Genomic DNA, 23,049 nt, shown 5'->3' on the forward strand with positions numbered 1-23,049 from the left:
GCCTATTATTGTATTGCATCACCATGCCATACTAAATCAGTTGTGGTAGTTCATTATGTTTCGTAGTAAGTTATTTTCCTTCAAAAAATCCTCTTTAGATAAAGTTTTAGAAGATTTGAAAGTTGTAGCTTGCAAAAGCTGGGCATTTAAATTACAGTTAACGGGACACAAAAGTTATCTGATATATTAGTACTTTATCTTAAACTATATATATAACTTATACTCTTTTCTTTTTTTTTATTTGTAGTGCTATGTCATTAATTATTGCATCAAGAAAGTTTTATTTGGAGCATTATGTCCTGAAATAGATGAATTAGTGTCCCTGTTTCTACTTTTGTCTTCATTACCTCTATTTAGGCACAAATTGCACAGTAGTTGTGTTTCTTTGTAAACCTGTTGAATCTTCCCAGTGCCAGGCTGCTGTTTCTTTGCTGTGACCATTTTGTGCCGTATGTTGCCGTCTTCGTACTTGTTTTTCCAAGAGGGGTTTATGTTGTACACTGAAGTACTGGCAGGGTTGGTTGTCAGTACTTACTCTGACAACCTTACTACATGCCATGGGTGTTTTGGAAGGATAGCAGATCAATTACCAACCTCTTTGGCCACTTTATGAATGTGTGTTCCATGCATGAAGACATGGAGAAGGACTTGAACCCAGAGTTTCTGCCTTCAAGGCAGGGACAAGGCTCACACAGACCCAGGAAAGCTTTAAGTTTTGCTTTCAGTTGATTGGGAAAGTTTTTGCTGGCTTCTGGAACCAGCTTGAGTTCTCTGCTGCTAGAGTGAAGTTTTACACAGCGGTGCTTCCTCTAAGATCAAAAGAGGCAACTTTATTCTTCTGGAGTGGAGAGAGGCATCACTTGAGAATACTAATTTATAACTGTGTTCTGAATTGCCTTTGTTGAAAAGTCTGGTGCTGGAAAAGCACAGCAGGTCAGGCAGCATCTGAGGAGCAGGAGAGTCAATATTTCGGGCATAAACCCTTCATCAGGAATGTTGGGGGAAAGGGGGCTGAGATAAATTGGGGGTGGAGATGGGACTGTGGGGAAGGTAGCTTGGAAAGCGATAGTTAGGGGGTGATTGTGAAAGGTCGATGGGTAGGGTGGAGTGGATAGGTGGGAAGTAGGACAGATCAAGAGGGCAGTGCCAAGTTAGAGGGTTGAATCTGGGATGAGGTGGGGGGAGGAATGGTTTGGAAACTCGTGAAGTCGATTTTGATGTTGTGTGGTTGAAGGGTGCCAAGGTGGAAGATGAGGCATTCTTCCTCCAGTTGTCGGGTGGCTTGGATTTGGCAGTGGAGGAGGCCCAGGACTTGCAGCTCCCCCAGGAGTGGGAGTTGATGTCGTCGGCCACAGGACAGTGGGGTGGTTTGATGTGTCAGCCACAGGGTGGTGGGGTAGTTGCTGAATTGCTTTTGCCAAGGGTCTTTATGGGATGCCTCCTATGTCGACGCAGTTGATGATTAGGAGTTAAATAGTTCATTATCTTGTTAAGTATTTTCAAGGTGTAACTTTATGCCAATTCTTCCTCTTGTTGTATTTTAACTGTGTTCAAAGAATAATTGTTTTGATTAAAACTTAATAGTGGACCAATCAAATCATATTTGGAACACAGTGCCTTACCTTACACTTGTCTTTACAAAATATAAAAGTTAGTGTCTCGGCTATCTTTAAAATATAATTTGGGGTGGGGGCGTGGAGGGATCTGATCTGGTCTATAACACTTGCTAAATTATATCAACTAGAAGATACATAGTAGGTTTGCTGAATTGTCCTAGATTCTAGAGTCCCTGTGAATTGCTGAACTTGTTGTGAACAGAAAAGCTACAAACATATAAACAATTTTGCTTATGGAAGTCATTTCGCAACTTCACATGGACATCAGAGAAAAAGTATATATTTTTCAGTTTTTGTTTGAAATGTTTTTGCGGAAACTATTCATTTCATTTCAGGTAAATGCTAGAGATAAGATGAACATAATGCTGCTTGGCATTGAGGCAGCCTTTGAGTGACTGTCATCAAGGAGCCCAAGCAAAACTAGTGTCAAGGAGCATAAAGTTTGTGGTTGAAATTGCTTCCCTCAGGAGAGTTGATCTTGCTGTTGGAGACCAATAACTGCACCCTCAGGTTATCTTACAAGATCTCTTAAGGGAAGCATGACAAAAGTTTGACAAAACCATTTTCAAATATTTCACTATAATGCTCAGGTTTGGGAATTTATCTGATGATTTTTGAAGTCTGCCCCTTCACTCATAATAACTTGTATGTTTGTCATGCCTTTAATTAATGAAATCACCAAGGCACTGCACTTGAGTATTTTAACACAAAATTTGGCATGGAGAGCTAAATGTAGAGATCTTAGGATAGATGACCAAAAGGCTTTATCAAAAAGCTAGGTATGTAGGGGTTTCTTGAAAGAGAGCTAGACAAATAAGTTGATGGAAGGAGTTCCAGATCTTAGCACTCACACAGCTGAAGTACAACTAGCAGTGCTGGAGTGATTTGGGATGAAACTGGGGGATGCTGAAAAGGCAAAAATAATACAAACATCTCAAAGATTGTTGGCTTGAAATAATTTACAACAATAGACCGATTAAAGCCACGAGAAATTTGAAAACAAAGATGAGAATTTTTAAAATCAATGTGTTGTTTGACCAAGTTCTGCATTAATGATGCAGCATTTATACTGCCAAGTGATACATAACATTCATATGATATACTGTTGGAAAGTGCCAGCAAATAATTTTATGCAGATATAGTTTGACATGTGTTAAAGTATTGTTGTAAGTAATTCATGGTGTTTATAATTGAATTGCTGGAATAGATGGTTCCATTCTAATGAAGCAAATCCTACAAAACTTAACTCCAAGTCAGAGGATCCAATCACATGTTTGGGATCCTGTTCATGCAATTAGCACAACACCTTGTAATATGTCCTAATTCTCGGATCACTTCATTTTCTATAGTGAACTACATATCATATATGCAATTCACATTTTCAGTTCCTATGAAATATTCCTTGGTAATCTGTGAAGATAAAGATTGTGGCTTCAAGCCCCAATCTACAATTTAAGCACGTAAGTCAGATTGATACCCCAATGATGGAGTGATGGATTTTATGGTCTCTGGTTGGCAAGAATGGCAACAGGGTCAGGATGACTCTCCATCTTTGTCCCAATGAAGAGGTTTTGCAGTGGTAGGTAGAAGTTAGGCTGCTAATTTGCAAAATTAAGACCCAATTTGGAGCCATTTATGAGTTGCTGGCATTTTGCCAATGGCAGAATGGCCCGTATTCCTTGGGGAGGCATCAGCTTCCTGCTGCAGTCTGGGGCAATCTAAGGCAGAGACTCTCTGGCCCAGTGAGAGGACACAGGCAGGAAAGACTGTCTGGAGGATCTTCCTCTTTGTCCTGTGGAGCTATTGCCCTTGATCCCTGAAATGTTATTTTTTATGTTGTCTAAAGGTGCCTCTACTTTAAGGTCTAACCAAAATTCTATACAGGTTCAATGTAACTTCTTGCTTTTCAGTTTTATGCCTCGAGAAATGAACTGCTGTATTCTAAGGACTTTGTTAACATGTCTTGTTACTTGGTGTATTTGTAACCCTAGATTGTTCTGTTCTTTTATAAAAGAAAATTACTGCAGATGTTAGAGATTTGAAATAAAAATGCAATATGCTGGAGAAACTTAGCAGGTCTGGCAACATTTATAAAGAACAAAATAGAGTTAACACTTCAAGTACAATATGACTTCAGAATTCCCTCTGCTCTTCATCCTCATTTCGACATAAGAAGTAGGAACAGAAGCAGACTGTCCCAGCACCTCCAGACGGCTCTGCCCCTCCAGACATCTCTACCACTCAGTAGGATTGTGACTAATCTGACATTCCTCATGTCCACTTTCCTGCTCTTTCCTATAACCCTTAATTTTCCTACTGATCAAGGTTCTATCTATCTCAGCCTTAAAAATGCACAAAGACTCAATGACAATATCTCTGTCAACTGTTTGTTTATCTCCCACGATGTGCCTTTCCACTATTATTATCATTTGCAAATTTGGCTACAGTACGTTCGCTTCCTTCCTCCAGGTCATTAATATATATTGTAAACGATTGCATTGCCAGCACTAGTCCCTGTGGAACCCCATTGGTCATAGGTTGCTAAACTGAAAAAAAAAACTTTATTTCCACTCGCTGTTTCCTGCCCATTAGCCACTTCTGTATCCATGCTAATATTCTACGTCGAGCACTGTGTGCTCTTGCCTTACCTTACAATTTAACCTTTTGTGTGGTACTTTGAAGAACCCTTTCTGGAAGACTTCAGTGGCGAAATCTTCTTCAACTGTGCAAGGTGCTGGTGAGACCACATCTGGAGTACTGAGAGCAATTTTGGTTCTGCTCTATCCCATCTGGTTGAGACTTCCTCAAAAAACTCTAATAAATTAATCAGACATGATTTCCCTTTCCAGAAGCCATGCTGACTCTGTGTGATTAGATTATGATTTTCCAAATGTTCTGCTATTGCTTCCTTAATTGATTCCAGGACATTTCCAACAATGAATGTTAGGCCAATTCACCTATAATTGCCCACTTTCTGCCCCCCTACCTTTTTGAACAGAGGAGTCACATTGGTAGTTTTCCAATCTTTTCGTACTTCTCCAGAATACAAGATTTTGGAAAAGTACAAACATTACATCCCTATCTCTAAAGCTATCTTTTTTAGGATCCTGGGATGAAAGCCATCAGTGCCCGAAGATGTATCTGCCTTCAGCCCATTAATTTTTCTAATACTATTTCTCTAATGATGCTGATGATACTTAATTCCTCCCCCGTTTTTCTTTAGTATTAATTGGATGTTCACAGCATTTTCCACTGTAAAGATTGATGTAAAATATGTGTTTTAAGTCCTCTGCCTTTTCCTTGTTCCCCTTAACTGTCTCCCCAGATTCATTTTCTAAGGACCTGGTGTTCACTTTGACCCCTCTTCTTTTTTTTTATATATTTGAAGAAGCACTTGTCTATTTTTATAGTCCTTGCGAGTTTGCCCTCATAGTTTATTTTCTCTCTCTTTATTATCTTTCTTGTCCTCCTTTGCTGGATTCTGAATTTATCCCAGTGTTTGGGGCTGTTATAGAGATGTACAGTTGTTACTGATTTTTGTCTCCTTATGACCTCTATCTTTCAACTTCATACTCTCCTTAACTTCCTTAGTTAGTCATGTTTGGTTTATCTCTCTCAGAATTTTTCCTTCTCACTGGGATTTTTGCTGAGAGTCATGAATTACCTCCTTAAATGTATGCTCTCATATCAGTTTGGAAGTGGAGAGGATTCAGGGATAAAGGTGCAGGTGTTCTGTGGTCTGGAAACTCAGAAACATCAACGTCCCTCAGGTCCTGCTGAATTTGACAGGAGAAACTGATCACAAGTATTCGTCCTCATTTTCTAACCGTAGCCAACCAGAGTAGTGATTGGAATCATTGGGGAGATGTGGCAGGGATGAAAGCTATGGGGCTGTGGAGATCATAAACTTTGAAGGAAGGAGAGCAAAGATAGAAAATTAATGTAATCACTAGGGAGTTAAACTGCATCTTGGAATTGGGGTGGTGGTGTTGGAGAGGTCAACCAGAGAATTGGTTCTGACAAGCAAGTGGAAATGAGCCAGCTAATACAGCAGTCCTTGCCTTCTGTTAACTGTCTCTCTGGGAAGGTAAATTCTCCATTTAAAAACTTACCAACGTGCAGAGGCTTCTGGGACTTCTTTCCCCGACAGGTATATAAGTTGAGTGTTTGCTACAGCCAAGACCCTACACCTGTAGGACCTCCTCTAACCTTACACCATGAGAGGGAAAACAGGTAAGCTTTTTTTTTTTCTCTTTCGTTTCTTCGTAAAGGAAGTTAGCAGGGATGGCAGTGCAATGTTCCTCCTGTGTGATATTTGAGATGAGGGACACCATTCGTGTCCCAGCTGAGAACACCTACAGGAATTGCACCCAATAGGGAACTGGAACTGGATGAAGTCAGGATCATTCGGGAGGCAGAGACAGTTATAGATAAAAGTTACAGGGAGGTAGTTACTCCTAGAAATTAAGATACTTGGGTGACTGTTAAAAGGGATAAGAAGCAGTCAGTGCAAGGATCCCCTGTGGCCATTCCCTTGTACAACAAGTATACCATTTTGGATACTGTTTGTGGGGGGTACGACACACCAAGGGTTAAGCCTTGCGTACAGATCTATGGCACAAAGTCTGTCCCTGATGCTCAGAAGGGAAGGGGGGAGAGGAGTAGAGCATTTGTCATTGGGAACTCCATAGTTATGGGGACATATAGGAGGAACGAAAGAGACTCACGGTTGGTGTGTTACCTCCCAGGTGCCAGGGTCTGTGATGTCTCGGATCATGTTTTTGGGATTCTTAAGGCAGGAGGGAGCAACCCCAAGTCGTGGTCCATATAGACACCATTGACATAGGTAGGTAAAGCAATGGGGATGTAAGGCAGAAATTCAGGGAGCTAGGGTGGAAGCTTAGAGATAGAACAAAGAGTTGTTATCTCTGGTTTGTTACCTGTCCCTCTTCGGGAGGGTTTAAACTAATTCAGCAGGGCAATGGGAACATGAATTGTAGCTCCAGTGTACAGGAGATTGAGAGTAGTGAGGTCATGAATAAGGTTTTAAGTTTGCAGGAGTGTACCAGCAAGCAGACAGGTGATTTGAAGTGTGTCTACTTCAGCGCCAGAAGCATCCAGAATAAGGTGGTTGAACTTTCAGCATGAGTTGGACTTTGATGTTTTGGCCACTTTGGAGACATTGATAGAGCAGGGTCAGGACTGATGTTGTAGGTTCCGGGATTTAGATTTTTCAGTGTAAGATCAAGGAAGGTGGTAGAAGAGGCGGAGGTGTGGCATCGTTAGTCAAGGACAGTATTATGGTGGCAGAAAGGACGTTTGATGAGGACTCATTTACTGAAGTAGTAAGGGCTGAAGTCAGAAACAGGAAAGGAGAAGTCACCCTATTGGGAGTTTGCTATAGGCCTCCGAAAAGTTTCAGAGATATAGAGGAAAGGACTACAAAGATGATTCTGGATAGAATTGACTGGAAATGCTATAGTTGGTGTACTTTACATGGGTCAATTTTTGGCCAATATGTGCAGGAGGATTTTCTGACACAGCATGTAGACAGGCCAACAAGAGGCGAAGCCACATTGGATTTGGTACTGGGTAATGAACCAGGCCAGGTGTTAGATTTGGGGATAGGTGAGCACTTGGGTGATAGTGACCAGAGTTTGGTTACGTTTACTTTAACAGTGGAAAGGGATAGGTATATATCGCAGGGCAGGAGTTATAGCTGGGGGAAAAGCAATTATGATGTGATTAGGCGAGATTTTAGATACATAGGATGGGGAAGGAAACTGCAGGGGATGGGGACAATTGAAATGTGGAGCTTGTTCAAGGAATAGCTATTGCGTATCCTTGATAAGTATTTACCTGTCAGGCAGGGAGGAAGTGGTCGAGCGAGGGCACCATGGTTTACTAAAGAAGCTGGATCTCTTGTCAAGAGGAAGAAGAAGGCTTGTGTAAAGATGAGACGTGAAGGGTTTAGTTAGGGTGCTTGAGAGTTACAAGTTAGCCAGGAAGGACCTTAAGAGAGCTAAGAAGAGCCAGGAAGGGACATGAGAAGTCTTTAGCAGGTAGGATCAAGGAATACTGTAAAGCTTTCTACAGGTATGTCAAGAATAAAAGAATGCTGAGGGGAAAATCAGGCCAGTCAAAGACAGTAGTGGGAAGTTGTGCGTGGAGTCCGAGGAGATGAGAGGTGTCAAATGAATATTTTTCGTCAGTATTTACACAGGAAAAAGACAATGTTGTCAAGGAGAATACTGAGATACAGGCTATTAGACTAGATGGGATTGAGGTTCATATGGAGGATGTGTTAGCTGTTCTGTAAAGTGTGAAAATAGATATGAGAAGTAAAAACCTGAATAGACTTTAGTTACTGGTGGTGTACCGCAAGCATTTGTTTTGGGGCCACTGCTGTTTGTCATTTTTATAAGTGACATGGATGAGGGTGTAGAATTTGTGGATGACACGAAAGTCGGTGGAGTTGTGGACAGTGCCGAAGGATGTTGCAGTTTACAGAAGGACATAGATAAGCTGCAGAGCTGGGCTAAGAGGTAGCAAATGGAGTTTAATGCGGAAGTGTGAGGTGATTCACTTTGGAAGGAGTAACAGGAATGCAGAGTACTGGGCTAATGGTAAAATTCCTGGTTGTGTGGTCGAACAAAGATATCTCTGTGTCCATGTGCATAGATCCCTGAAAGTTGCCACCCAGATTGATAGGGTTGTAAAGAAGACGTACGATGTGTTAGCTTTTATTGGTAGAGTGTTGGAGCCGAGTTCTTGTTGCAGCTGTACAAAACTCTGGTGTGGCCGCACTTGGAATATTGCGTACAGTTCTGGTCACCACATTATAGGAAGGATGTGGAAGCATTGGAAAGGGTGCAAAGGAGATTTACCAGGATGTTGCCTGGTATGGAGGGAATGTCTTATGAGCAAAGTCTTAGGGACGTGATACTGTTTTCGTTAGCGAGAAGAAGGTTAAGAGGTGACTTTAATGAGACATACAAGATGATTAGAGGTTTAGATAGGGTGGACAGTGATAGCCTTTTTCCTCGGATGGTGATGGCTAGCATAAGGGGACATAGCTTTAAATTGAGGGGTGATGGATATAGGGCAGCTGTCAGGGGTAGTTTCTTTACTCGGAGAGGAGCAAGGGCACAGAATGCCCTGCCTGCAACAGTAGTGGACTTGCCAGCAGTAAGGGCATTTAAATGGTGATTGGATAAACATATGGACGATAATGGAATAATGTAGGTTAGGTCGGCTTTAGGTTGGTTTTACAGGTCGGCGCAACATCGAAGCCAAAGGGCCTGTACTGTGGTTTAGTGTTCTGAGGCTTCAAAAGACCTGTTTGCCAATATTAACTCTAAAATGGAGATTAAATTTGAGGCACGCACCCTCATGATCATCTTTAAATCATCTACTCAGCTCCTGGGAGCAAGCTGGTTGTCTGTCTCTCTTGCTTCTTCCATTCCACCTCAGTTAAAACACATATAGTGGGCAGATTTGGATAAGGTTTAAGATTTTTTAAATGTTGACATTCCATTCAGCCTAGTTCACCTATTTTGGGGTTTGAACATCTCCCTCTATTTTTTAATATAATATGTGGTCTTGTTCTTTCTATCACATTGTGTTACCCCACATTTATTGATATTGAAGATCGTTTTGCTACCTTATCCAGGATCCATGGACATGCACACTAAGGTCTCTCTGATCCTCTTTATTTACTTAGGGTCTAAACATTTAGCATATATTTCCCTGCCTTGTTTGTTCTCCCAAAATGCATCACCTCTCACTTTCAGGCTTAAATTCCATTTGCCACTGTTAAGGTCTGCTCTTTACTCCCCTAATTTCTTTTATAAGTAACTTCTTATACTTTCTGTATTCCTCAAGGGCATCCACTATTTTGATTCTTCAGTGTGTGCCTTAAGTTCCTTTTTCTTACCTTATCCAATCTTGTACATCCATTGATGTCCAAGGTTCTCTGGATGTGTTTAGCCTATCCTTCACCTTCACTGGAACACGTCAGCCTTGCACTCTCACTGCTCCCACTGCTTTGATGTGGATTTTCTTGCAAGTACCTGCTCCCAGTTCACTTTGACTGCATTCTTATCAAAACAATCTTCCCTGAATTCAGAACTTATTATTTCCAGTCCATTTTTGACCTTATCCAGAATTGCCTGAAATCTTATTGAATTATTGTCACTACCACAAAAATGTTCCCCTACTGCCTTATCTACAAGTTGTCTGACTTTGTTCCCTGAACCTAGGTCCACCCTTGTTGGACTTTATATGTGCTGACTTAAAAAGCTCTTCTGGACGCAGTTGAAGAATTCCACCCCCTCTAAGCCTTTTACAGTTTGTCTATCCCATTTAATATTTGGGTAATTGAGTAATCCAGAGATGAAAACTTTTAATCTTCTGCTTTTTAATTTGCCTCCTTCCCTAAATTTTTGCTGCTGTGAGACCTCATCCTCCTTTCTACCGACATCATTGGTCAAAATGTGAACCATTGTCTCCCTCCTGAAGCTTGGGACTTTAATCCCAAAATTGCTCCTTGGATAGAGTTACCATTGTGACTCAATTTGGTGGACAGGCCCACCACTTGTGACATTAAATTCTGCCTCTTATAATCTATGGGCACAATATAAATTCCAGTTCAGCCTTAGAATTTGGACATCCTGCCAAATTTAAAAACTTCAAAAATAAGAGCTCTAGTTCTTCAAGTCTGCAGAGAGATATCTGTTACTCAGCCATGACGTGATGAATAATAACAAGGAAATATTGCATAGAATGTTATTGGGCAGTTTGCCTCCTAATCTTCAGACCTGCTAATACCTAGAATAGTGCCCTTGTGGCCTGATTAATGTTTGGGTAGCTCAATCAGTCAACCTGGTGTTATGGATCAGACCAGAACTTCTCAAGGTATTGTAAGAAGGTAGCCTAGACCCTAAGTTTTTTTTTAATTTTAAAGGCAAATGTGTCTGTTCCCTATGCGATGCGACTGGTCAAACTGTTCGACATTAAGCAAAACACAATTTATTTAAACACTGGTTAAAATATAACTGAAGAAAGAGGAATTTAGAATAACTTAACTCTATTGGAAACTTAACAGAATAATAGATACAGTAATTATCATTAATTAACTGTTCCAATATATTAACATCCCACAAAAACACCCTTTGGCAAAAGGGAAAAGTCAGACACAGATTTTCATATGCAGTTCTCCAATCCAAGAGGACAAAACATCAAGCGAAAATTCAGAGAGAGTAGCAGCCTGGAGACATTCACTGAAGCTTCCAACTCTTTTGAGACCCCAATAGCTTCTGCTTAAAGCTAAACCTGAAAACTGGGGGGAAAAAAACTATAAAGGCTGGTCTGTCAGAGCTGGCCACACCCAGGCTGCTTCTATTGTTCCAACTTTTTTATAAAAGAACAATGCAACGGCCTGTCAAGCTGTTTACTCAAATCGTCCTCAGCAAGTGGCTTGTCATCTCTGCCTTACCACCTTTCTTCAAAAATAAACTGGGATGAAATAACCTCTTGAAAGCTACATTATTGTCACACTGGTCTGGTTCCTTTATGTGATTTATTATTTACAGTAATTTCTTAACCTATGACATAATCAAGAATTTCACTTGTCGAAAGACATCTCTAAACCTTTTTTATTTCAGGACACAAAGTACATAGTTTTAGAAATGGGTTCAAATATCACTATTTATGTGGTTAATAATATTTATCTGGGTTGGTTTGGAGCAAGAAATAAATGTGGAAATTACTTTTTTAGGGAATTGTTTTTGCTTCCTGTAATTGTATTTGAAACAACTTAAGCTACGCCTTGAGACAAAATGCATTTTTATCTTTCTCACCTTGATGAAGCACTTAGCTATCAAACATTGTAGCCTTGCCTTTCCCTTATCAATTTGTGGACTAATTAAGATCCTGTCTTAAAGATGATATATAAATGCAAGCTATTGATGTCATGAGGAGAGTGAAAAGCTTCACATTAATATGTTTAGAGATCTAAGGTTTTTTGTGAGACATATTGCAAAGTAGGAGGAACATGAGTTTGTATCTGCCAATAGGCGTTGGCTATCAAATTTGGAGATGCTGTTCCAGTCCACAACATGGTCATTCGACTTGATAAACGCACAATTTAAGAACAGTATTATTTTTTGACTGCCTTATTTTCGTACAATAGACATGTGTGTCGTACACATTGCATGTTGACTTTATTTATATAAAACAAAATTCAACACCGTTGATCTGATTATACATAATTAAGTTGTGACAAATGAATCACAGACTAATAAGTTGAAAAGCATTTTGAAAAAACGTGATTTGTACAACAATGTCTTCCAGAAAAACTCTCTTATTGCGTTCATTAACTTCTTAAATTGTTTCATTGAAAATGCAGAAGCAACATATCAGATTTAATAAAAGAAGCATTAAATTTGGTCTGACATAGAAGCTGGGCATATTTTCAGTCAGGGTGGACCCAGTTCTTTCCTACCCATTCTTGATTCAGACCTCATACAATGGTACGTGGGAGAGTATCAAAAGTGGAAATTCATCTGCCATTTTAAAAAGTAATCATGAGCAGTTGAGTTTATTAGCAAGCCAACAGTATGCTGGTGCAAATAAAATGCTAACCTGACTATTATTAGTTGGCATGGGCAATCAAAACTCGCTAATCAGGCAGAAGTCTTTTTAACTACTTTGTAAAAGGTAAGGGGGAGGTGCTGTATGTTATGGCAAGATGGTACTACCCCCAAAATATTGGGCCATCTTCATTTGTTGTTGTCCACCTGGCCATAAAGCCCTCCCACCAGGCTCCCCGATCCATCCTCGTCCAACATCCCAGAATTATCTTTGTCCAAGCCTGATGAATGTCTTCTTTCCAGAGGCTCTTTGTTGTGCTCACATTGTCCATTACTCAGTTACAGCTCTTTCTAGAGCTGCGACTTAACAAGAGGGCAGAACTTATTCCCATTAATAGGCACAAGTCTGATGCATCCTCAACGCTCTCCAGCGCCACCTTGTTGAACATTGGCTGGTGCAGTGCTGACGTTTCTAGGATCTCTCCTTGTAAAATTCAGTCTGTAGTTTATAGTGTGTTGGGCTGTCAGCAGCAAAGAAATTTTAAAAAATGAATTGTATTTGGTTTCTTAGTACTTATTTCAGTTTACTTTAACAAATACAAATGTTATTTTTGTCGAACCAAGTACTGGCAGAATTTGCGAATGACACAATACATTAAAAAGGCATTCTGAGTTGATATCAGAAACTTAGCATAAACACATGTTTTATATTTGTTTGTTTGATAACTTCCAGGTACCCATTAGATAGGTTTATTCACTATGGAATAATTTATAGGTTGCAGATGTACACTATTTCCTGTTACCTTTCCATAGGCTTTGAAATAGTTTAACATGCCAGATATTTTTGTGAAGGCAGGGGAGAAAATGCATCTTCAAACAGAACAGACCATGACAGGAAAGACCAGAGGTCAATCCAGTGAAAAGCACACGGTTAGTTTGAAGCTAGAAAACTGATTTGAAGCCCTGACTGAACTCGGTCATCCTGCGATTTTTACTAATATAGGATCTACAAGAAGAAATTGAATGATATGAAATGCAATGAAATGATTTTTGAATGGGCTATGATTGGTGATTCAGATGTCCTGAATCAACCAAGATATCTGAATCAACCAAAATGTGACTAAATGTTTCAAATTTGAAACAAATATCAGTATTGCTGCTTTCTGTAAATATTGATTATTTCCATCTTGGAATGTGACTTGCTTGCGTGTGCTTAAGCTCTCAGCTGGTCAACAGATGTGAAGATCATTTACTTAGAATGAGCAGAACAACTAGCAGTTTTAATTAAGGTGGGGGAATAGTCTCATGGGGAATTTTAGTTTTGCAGTTTATCACATGCATTCTCAAATGAAAAGAAACTCATTTTTTTAAACTGTGTCCAAATAGGTAATTTCTTTCTATATGGCAATACAGCAATGGTAGGAATTTTGTACTGCAAATCCTTGATGACAACTGACTAACCTGCGATAGAATTGTGTACTGTGATCTGTCATCCGTATATTTGTGTTTTTCTTGTAAAACACACTTCAGAGCTTTCAGTGGCATTAATTTATTATAATTATGTTTGTGCCTCTGATATATAAATGTTTCATTGATTAAAATATATATCCAATTAGTCTACTTTCCATATTTTTCAGACACTCTTTGAAATAGCAGGAATTTACATCATTGAAAGCAGTAGGGTTTGTGATGGTCTTGTAGTTTAATCTAAATAAATTTTAAAGTTGAGTTGTCCTTGATGTTGGTTATGTGGTTTGTTGGCTGCTGAAAAGAATTGTTGGAAAAGAAGGAATTAGAGTATATCTGCAGATTGTGACATATGCTTTTGCATATATCCAACAAATAAGTGAATCTCTGTTTTCAGCCATGACATTCCATAATCACAATAGTAGTCAGCCCCAATTTTCTATCCCATAATGGTATGTTTTACTGATCTTACAACTGGGCACAATGGATCAAGTTGGTGATACAGACTGTGCTACAAAAATGCACAGGAGTTTAAGACATACCCACACTAGGGTACAAAATGGTTTCTTTTTTGAGGGCTCATCTTGACGACTGCTTTTTGATTTTGGGAGACTGCTCCATGGTTTTAAGGGGCTACTTTTTCATTCGCTCCGTCCCTTGTATCAGGTGATGCAGGAGGAAGCGAGGACTGCAGATGCTGGAGATCAGAGTCAAAAATGTGGCACTGAAAAAGCACAGCAGGTCAGGCAGCATCCGAGAAGCGGGAGTCGACATTCTTCCTGATGAAAAGCTTATGCTCAAAATGTCGACTCTCCTGCTCCTTGCATGCTACCTTCCCAGCTGTGCTTTTCCAGCTATCAGATGATGCAGTCAAGTTGTAATATTAAATTATGTAACGTGCGTCCTTAATTAAAATCAGGGTTGCATTCTTGCAAATTGCCACTTATATGAAAAAACTTTTAATGAAAATATTAACTCTCATTGGAATCATTGTTAAAATTGAGATATAGTTTGTAGGGTTTTCCTTAGCAGAAACAAATTGAGATACTTGGCTTTAAATGGCTAAATTGCCCCATTAATTGAGTAAAACATGCTATGTTAATTTAGTGTGAATTACCTGTGTTATGCTTTATTTGCTATATCAAAATGGCAGCCAACCACATTTCATACAGATGATTCACATTTTATACGTCGATGCCCATTTTTGGAATGATTTTTACAGGCTTCAAAGGTGCACTTCAAAATCGATTTCTCCGATATCTCTTATCATTAGCAATACTTAGGACTCAGGTTCAGCATTTCACTTTTTGTGGAGGGAAATAAAATTCAATTTTAATAATATCTAGACAAAACAGTACACTGGTTTGACAGTCATTTGTTGAGAATATAAGTTGACAGTTTCAATGTCTGTTTCCAAAGACAGAAGTGAATTGGCAGGGTATTGAAAAAAAATATCATTAGTTGGGGCAAGTTGCTAAATTTCAGAATTTTAATCAATCCATAAGATCTTATACACTTGAATCATTTAATTTAGAAGAGATTAAAGCAACTTAGTTAGACAATCTCAATGTTTCAAGGAAGAATCGTGATGGTTTTGACAGAGGAAAATTGCATTTCAACAATTCATTTGAGAAGGTTGAACAAGTAGCTCACACTATGGATAAAGGAGAGCCTGTAGACATACTACATTTGGATTTCTAAAGAGGGTGAATTTTGGTAATTGAAAAGGTAATTGTGAATATTGAAAGCTCATGGTGTAATGGCTAAAATTTTGACATGGATATTGGCTGGCTGACAGAAAACTGTGTGTTAAACTATCTGCCTAATTTAATAGAATGTGATGAATGAAGTCTTGCAGGGATATGAGCTCAAATATTTAGAATTTCCATCAGAGATATAAATGTGGGGGATGAAGGAATGACAGTTAAATTTGCAGATAATCTGAAGATAGGTAGGAAAGTATTAAGAACATAGAAGGAAATTGCAGACAGATACAAATAGGTTGAGAAAATTATCTAACAGATGAAGTATAACATAGGAAAATGTGAAGTTGTTCATTTTGGAAAAGAAGAATTAAAACACAGTGTATTATTTAAGCAGAGAATGACTGCAGAATCACAAGATGTGAACGGATGTCCGTAAGTCTCAAAATGCAAGCATACAGGCACAGTATGTAATCAAGAGGCTAATAGGATTTGATCCTTCATAACGAGAGGAACTAAACATAAAATAAGAGCTATGCTTAAGTTATACAGGGCATTGGTGAGATGACATCTCAAATATTGTGTGCAATTGTGGGTCTCCTTATTTTAAGAAGGATGTAAATGCATAGGAGGCAGTTCAGAGAAGGTTTACTAAATTGACACTGGGAATGAATAAGCTGGATAAGTTGGAGAGACTCAGTTTATTCCCACTCGAGTTCAGAAGAATGTGATGAGTGACACAATTTAAAAATATATGATTCTGAATGTTCAAGGTGGACGTGAACAGGATGTTTCCTCCTATGGGTTAAAATGGGGCATTGTTTTAAAATCAGAGTTGCCCTTTCAGGGCAGAGATGCAAAGAATTTTCTCTTTGGAACTCTACCTCAGTGGGTAGTGGAAGCCGAATCATTGAACATTTTTAAGACACAGATGGGGAAGGCCACTTAGGACTGAGATGTGAAATTTCTTCACCCTGAAGAGTGGTGAGCCTGTGAAATTATTTGCCATAGAAAGCGATTGAGGCCAGAACATGTAATGTTTTCCACAAAGGAGTTAGATGTCGTTCTTAAGGCTAAAGTGATCAAAGCGTATGGGAGCAAGCAGGTAAGAGTAATGAGTTGATTGAGCAACCATGATCATATTGAACGGCAAAGCAGGCTCAATCGCTGAATGGCCTTCTGTTCTTATTTTCTACGTTTGTATGTTCCACGTGAAATGAAAAGAGCAATTCTGCTATTTCTAAACGCAAAGCACCTCGATATTTACTCTTACTGATCTTAAACTCTCCCAATGCAAACAAATTCCTATCATCAACCTCATGAAGTCTTATTATAGTAGTTTTTTTTAAAATTGTGGCTCCGCAAATACTGACACAATAACCATTAAACTTCTCCATCCCACTCCATTCACACAAATCAAAACTCATATGCCAGTAGTTTAAAATCCAAACTCTGAAATAAATGATCTTAAAATATGTAAACTACCCACCTTGTGTCACATAGTGCATGACTTACCATCACCAAGAGTTTATAAGGATATGTTCAGACACTGAAAAAGAGCCACACTTTTCATTTTTAGGCAAAACTTTGAAAATAGCTCAGTTCTTCAAGAATTATTCATTCAGGAAAGAAAGTTGAGCAGCAAATTTCGTGATTGATTTTAAAAATCAGTTGACACAAATGTATCAATTGAAATAAATTCTAACAGTTTTGAATGAAATGTTTGGGATAATTAGACACTGGAAGGAATGAAATGAAAAATTATTAATGCCCAATATATAATGTTACAATAAAAGGCTAGACATTCCAAATGGCGAAGTTTATTATACAGATATACAGGACACTACTTTGTATGTTTTATGTTAATGCTAATCGGTTTGAGTACAAGATAGACAGCACACACAGGACTATAATATGAGTAATATGTATTGAGTTTTTACAATTAAAATTTCCAACTAGCATTCCCACTTTAAATAAACAAGTCTTTATTTGCTGCCATACTAATAAATTGGCCCCTCAGCGTAACCCCCTGTATAGTAGAATATCCAAGTCTATGTCAGATGAAATGTATGAAGGAAATTTTTGAAGTATTGGTTTGAGAGTCTGTCTTGCAAAGCTAGAACTGAACAGTGTGGCCTATCTGAAGTCTTGCTTAGCCCAATAAAACAAGTATTTCATATTTTGAGAATTATTCCATGTAAAAACCAGCCTTTTAGATCTCCATGCAACAGTACAAGAAAGGAAAACACTGTTAGTGGGAGACATATGTAGTAATCTCCGAAATGGAGAAGTTTTAATTTAATATTTGTATGGAACAAACAGAGTATTAATCATAAACTGCAGAGTTTATTATACAGCTGCTCGCTTATGTGAACATACAACTTACTAAAGAAATTGAAATATTGTAGGAACTCAATATGTCACTATTAATGACCTTGGACGATTCTGCAAAAAATCATTATGACAAAAGTTACCCTTGACCGACATGCTAGTTTTAAACTATCTTCTGTTTGTGTTTTAGACTGTTTTGGAGACAAATGTTTCTGACACTGGGTCAACTAACCTAAATCAACAAAAGAACGATTCAAGTAACGTTTTGGCATCAGATGAAAAACCCATTCCTCACTTAAGCCAGTTTCATCAGCAAGAAGGGAATGGTATCCCCTCAGCTCTTGCAAGTACTCTGGAGCACATTGTAGGACAGCTGGATGTTCTCACTCAGGTAAGTAACATCAGCAGCAGCACTTTGTCACAAATGAAATATTGAGAAATATTTCCCATCTGGATCAAGTTGAAGCAGTGTTCCTGTGTGTGTATGCATGTTCCTGTGTGTGTATGTCTGTACATTTCAACCCTCCAAATGTTCACTGTATCCAGATGATCCCGTACATTTGGGCTCGTATCCCAGAAAATCTTCTGTGTTAAAGATATAGAATTTATGCCAATTCACAAGAACTACTCGTGCATAATTCTTAAACAGATTTACGAAATTAAGATGGAATTGATAAAGATCATTGAAAAAACAGTCATCAAAGTAAGCAAGTCTAAGACCTGAGATATCCAGTATTAGCACCTCTTTAACTGTAGTGCCACAGTATTGTATTTATAGTTTACAGGAGGAGTAAATACTGTAAATGTTTAAATTATAACAATATGCATTGCAGCAAACCGCTTTAGTTTTAAAATATTTAGCAATGATTCCCATCTATAACAACAGCAATGTATTAATTTATTGTGTTTCCAACACAATTAAATATCCCAAGTTGTTTTGAAAATATGTAAGTAACAGGCACCAAACAGAATAAGGGAAGTACCCAAAGACTTAGTGGCAAAGGTTCACTTTGAGAAGGCTTTCTGAAGGTGCTGATCATGAAACAAGGCAGAACACTATAGGAAGAGAATTCCAGAGTTAAGACTTAAGAATCATTCCAGGGTTAATGGTGTATTACGGATGAGCCTCGATTATTCAAAGGACATAGGCGGGGAGTATTTCGGTTGGTTAATTGAATTCCAGATAATCAAATGCTGGATAATATAGTTTAGCCAAGCATCAGGACCTTGCGATCTTGCCAGATAATCCGATGTTCAGATAATCAAGGTTCCTCTGTTTTAATACAATGGAGGAGTGATATAACCAACTTTGATGCAGAAGAATTCTGATACACCTGCTGGAGGAAATTACAGAGGTAGAGATAAGTGATAAAAAGAACCAAGTGTCCTTTAGAGTAATGGAAATATTTGCGGACTGACATGCCTTAGAAATCAAACTTAGACTGAGATTTGGTGGCGTGGGGGATGGTGGGTTCCACTGGTCTGAATCAGATGGAACTTCTGCAGTCGAATTTGGGAAGCTGATCAAGATGACATTGGAAAACTGCAGCCTGCAGGTCACAAAGCCTCAACAAAAGAAACAAACAAATCTCAAGAAAAATGAGATCTTATCTGGTGTGGCGCCGAGGTAAAGATTTAGACTGGGGCTATTTTTGGGAATAGAGCTACCTAAATCAACTAAAGAGCCATTCAAGCAATGTGATCAAGTGAACTTTGTAAAAGATCTCATGTATGGTTTGAAATCCAGCTCAATTAATTGGGACAGGTTGTTTATGAATAGCTTTATTTTGCATTAGTGTGCTCAGGTAAAGAAATGGAATCAGGAGTAAGGATACAAGGTGCCTGCTGAAATGATTTTGATCATACCAATGTTTAACTGGGCTTATTCTTTATATATACTGCTTAGTATAATATAGATTTGGGTTTTTTAACCCAAGGACAACCTTCCATACAAAGTTCTTTTCTTAGCAGTTTTCATCCTAGTTGCTTCAATATTGATGCTTCCCACATAAGTCCAGGTCTTTCATTACCAGATCATTTTCTAAATTGATATTTGGTTGTGCTGGATCTTAGTTTGCCAGCTCTTCCTTAGCTAGTCAATGCCACATATAATATAAATATCTGTTCACCCACAAGTGAAAACTACCTACAGATACTGTAATACATTGCAGAAGCTTTCCTCAGGAAATTAAATGGATTGGTTGGGGGAGATTCCAAGCAATCCAATTGAAAACCTAAAAACCTCTACAATTCAGCTTTTTTTTGGTTTTGTTATGTACTGTATCTGGAACTGCAAAAGTTAGTACAAAAGTCGTGCTCCTTGATCCAGACAACAGTTTGACTTTGGTTAGGAATAGATGAATTAGCCTTCCACAATGATTTATATTTTTTGCCTTCAGTGTACATTAGTTTTCAATTTGATAATGAAATCAGTTTAGCATTTTCCAATATAATGTAAGTGTAACGTCATGCACTGAAACATGATTTCATTGATTTTAGCAGCAGATGTATTTGCATAATGATAACCAAGCCAGTGCGCTTGAAGCAAGTGTGCAGAAATAAGCTAAAACTAAATAGAAAACCAAACAATACCCCCTTTTTACAGAATTATTGATGCAAATTAATAGCTCAATAGTGCTGATTTAAATTACCACGTTTGATTTGGGCGAACAAAACTCTTTTTGAGGAATGTGTTCAATAATGTTTTTGAATAAGCTTTAGAGCATTGACACATAGAAATCCATTGCATGCGAAGTTACACTCATCAACACATTACCCTGTTAGCAGACCTCCCCCATAGAGAATTAAATTTGAAACTTGAGCAGTTCCTGTGTTATAGCCTAGCAAGATTAAGTTATTTTTGTCAGTCAATTCTCGAAATCCTTTTCAGTGTCAGTAAAATAAGGTTGACTTTTCATTTAGTAGTTTTATGAGCTTTCCAATTAATTGATCCTATGGTTTCTTTTTCTTTAACGGACCATATTTCACATGCAATGCTTTTAACCAGGTTTATAAAATTAGTGGCGGTTCCAATAAATTCTCAGGCAAGCTTACTATCCTTTTCTGATTACTCAGAATACTTAGGCAATGTCAGATCACTTATTTGATTTAATTGATCACTTATATTGTTTGTGGATTGCAGTGCACCAGCTACTCTTCAGTTCAGGGTGCAATTGTTTTACCACTTTAATGCAAGTAATAATATTAACTAGCTTAATGAGAACAAAATTTTAAATTAATGCACATATGCATACACTCTTCAGAATTGGGTTATACCAAGGGAACTATCCTGTGCACCAGCATCAAATGGGTTTTTCCCTCTCCTTGGATTTTCAGCCCTCCTGGATTTCTCATAAAACTCTTGGAATTGAGAGTTGGTCTTCTGACCAGTTCTGGTTAAAACCTGGAAGAAAAGACAATTTTTTGCCAGGGCTTCTCGGACAGACTTGAGAAGGGAAAATCCATTGTATACTTCGACTGATAACCAGAAGGTGGAAAAGACTGAATGGGGTAAGGAGGAGCAGTGTTAAGTTAAATGTTGGCTTAGTAGAACAAAGAAAGACATGTTGAAGAAGCCTTTGTCTTGCTCTTAGCAGCAAAACGTGCAAGAATGCTGAATTTCAACCAATTAGGACAATTTATACGGTGGGAGGAAAGGATGCTGAGTGGATGACAAATTGGCTCTAATTAGCTGAGATGTTGCCATGCAGAAAGCAATAGGGGTCTGAAATAGAAGTTGCTGGAAAAGCTCAGCAGGTCTGGCAGCATGTGAAGAGAAATCAAAGTTAGCGTTTCTGGTCTGGTGACCCTTCCTCAGAACTGATGGTAGCTAGGAAAATGGCATTTTATATGCAGAAGACAGGGTCAGGGGAAGGGGTAAGGAGTAAGTGACAGGTAGGGATGTAGACCAAAGAGAGAAAAGAACAGTTGGACAGACAAAGGAGTCGATTACGTCATGGCTGGGAGGATGAATAGCTATTAGTGAACACTGTTAGTGGGTAGATAGTGTGTAGTGACAGACTGTGTGATAACAAGGCTTAAAATGATTGAACTGGATATTGAATCCGGAGGGCTGCAGGGACTGCCACTGCAAAGTGAGGTATTGTCCTGCCAGCTTCACTGGAGCACTGAAGTAAGGGAACAGTGTTGTGTGTTAAAGTGGCAGGCAACTGGAAGCTCAGGACCTTTATTGCAGGCAGAACATAGATATTCTGCAAAACAGTCACCCAGTCTATGCTTCAGTTCAAAGAATCATAAGATCCCTACAGTGTGGAAACAGGCCCTTTGGCCCAACAAGTTCACACTGATCTTCCAAAGAGTAATCCACCCAAACCCATTCCCCTATCCTATTACCCTACATTTACCCCTACCTAATGCACCTCACCACATCCCTGAACACTATGGGTAATTTAGCATGGCCAATTTACCTGACCTGCACATCTTTGGATTGACGGAGGAAACCGGAGCACTAGGAGGAAACCCATGCAGACACTGGGAGAATATGCAAACTCCACACAGTCACTCGAGGCTGGAATTGAATCTGGGTCCATGGTTCTGGAAGGCAGCAATGCTAACCACTAGCCACCATTTTCTCAATGTAAGAGAGATAATACTGTGAGCAGTAAATGCAATAGACTATATTGTGAGAAATGTTGCTTCAACTTGGAACCTATGTTTGGGCCCTTGGACATTGAGGAAGGAGGACGTAAATGGGTAAGTGTTACACTTGTGGTGGTTGCAGAGGAAGTGCCGTGGGGAAGTGTTGAGAGTGGACTAGGGTGTCCTGGAGAGAACAGTCCCTGCAGAAGGTGGACAAGGGAGGGAAGGGAAGATATGTCTTGTGGTGGCGAAGGGTGGAAATGACAGCTGATGGTCTTCTGGATGGAGATATGACATTACCAGTTGAGCTAAGTATTTTAAATTAGTTGATCACATTTGGAAATTTACAAATTGAAAATTGCCTGCTTAATCTCCCCAGTTCATTAACAAGCTCTTCAAGGAGTTTTACAGGAACTTAATTGGAGACAGCCTTGAATATGCTTAACAACCCAATTATAACAGTTCTCGCAACAAAGAATTCCAAACATTAATTAGAGCCTTGTGTAGCTTTTGTGAAACCACCTACTTTTATATTCCATTCCCTTTGAAATAAAAGTCAACATTCCATTTGCTTTCCTTATTACCTGCTGAACTCGATGTTACCTATTTACCTGGACCGTCTCAGACTCCTCCCTCCCCTTCCTAGACCTCTCCATTTCTATCTCGGGCAACTGACTCGACACAGACATTTACTATAAACCGACCAACTCCCACAGCTACCTAGATTACACCTCCTCCCAC

The 23,049-nt window shown here is 38.9% G+C and overlaps 1 protein-coding gene across 4 annotated transcripts in view; it reads left to right on the forward strand.

Moving 5' to 3' along the window:
- LOC122558936 (POC1 centriolar protein homolog A-like) overlaps positions 1 to 23,049 on the forward strand; it is a 116,581-nt gene that overhangs the window by 80,248 nt on the left and 13,284 nt on the right. For all 4 annotated transcript variants that reach the window (XM_043707916.1, XM_043707912.1, XM_043707913.1 and 1 more), the window contains one exon: positions 17,900 to 18,100. In XM_043707916.1, the coding sequence (XP_043563851.1) occupies positions 17,900 to 18,100 (201 nt within the window). The remainder of the gene's footprint in view (positions 1 to 17,899; positions 18,101 to 23,049) is intronic.

The sequence above is a fragment of the Chiloscyllium plagiosum genome, chromosome 18 (assembly GCF_004010195.1).
Source record: "Chiloscyllium plagiosum isolate BGI_BamShark_2017 chromosome 18, ASM401019v2, whole genome shotgun sequence".
Classification (NCBI taxonomy): Eukaryota; Metazoa; Chordata; class Chondrichthyes; order Orectolobiformes; family Hemiscylliidae; genus Chiloscyllium; species Chiloscyllium plagiosum.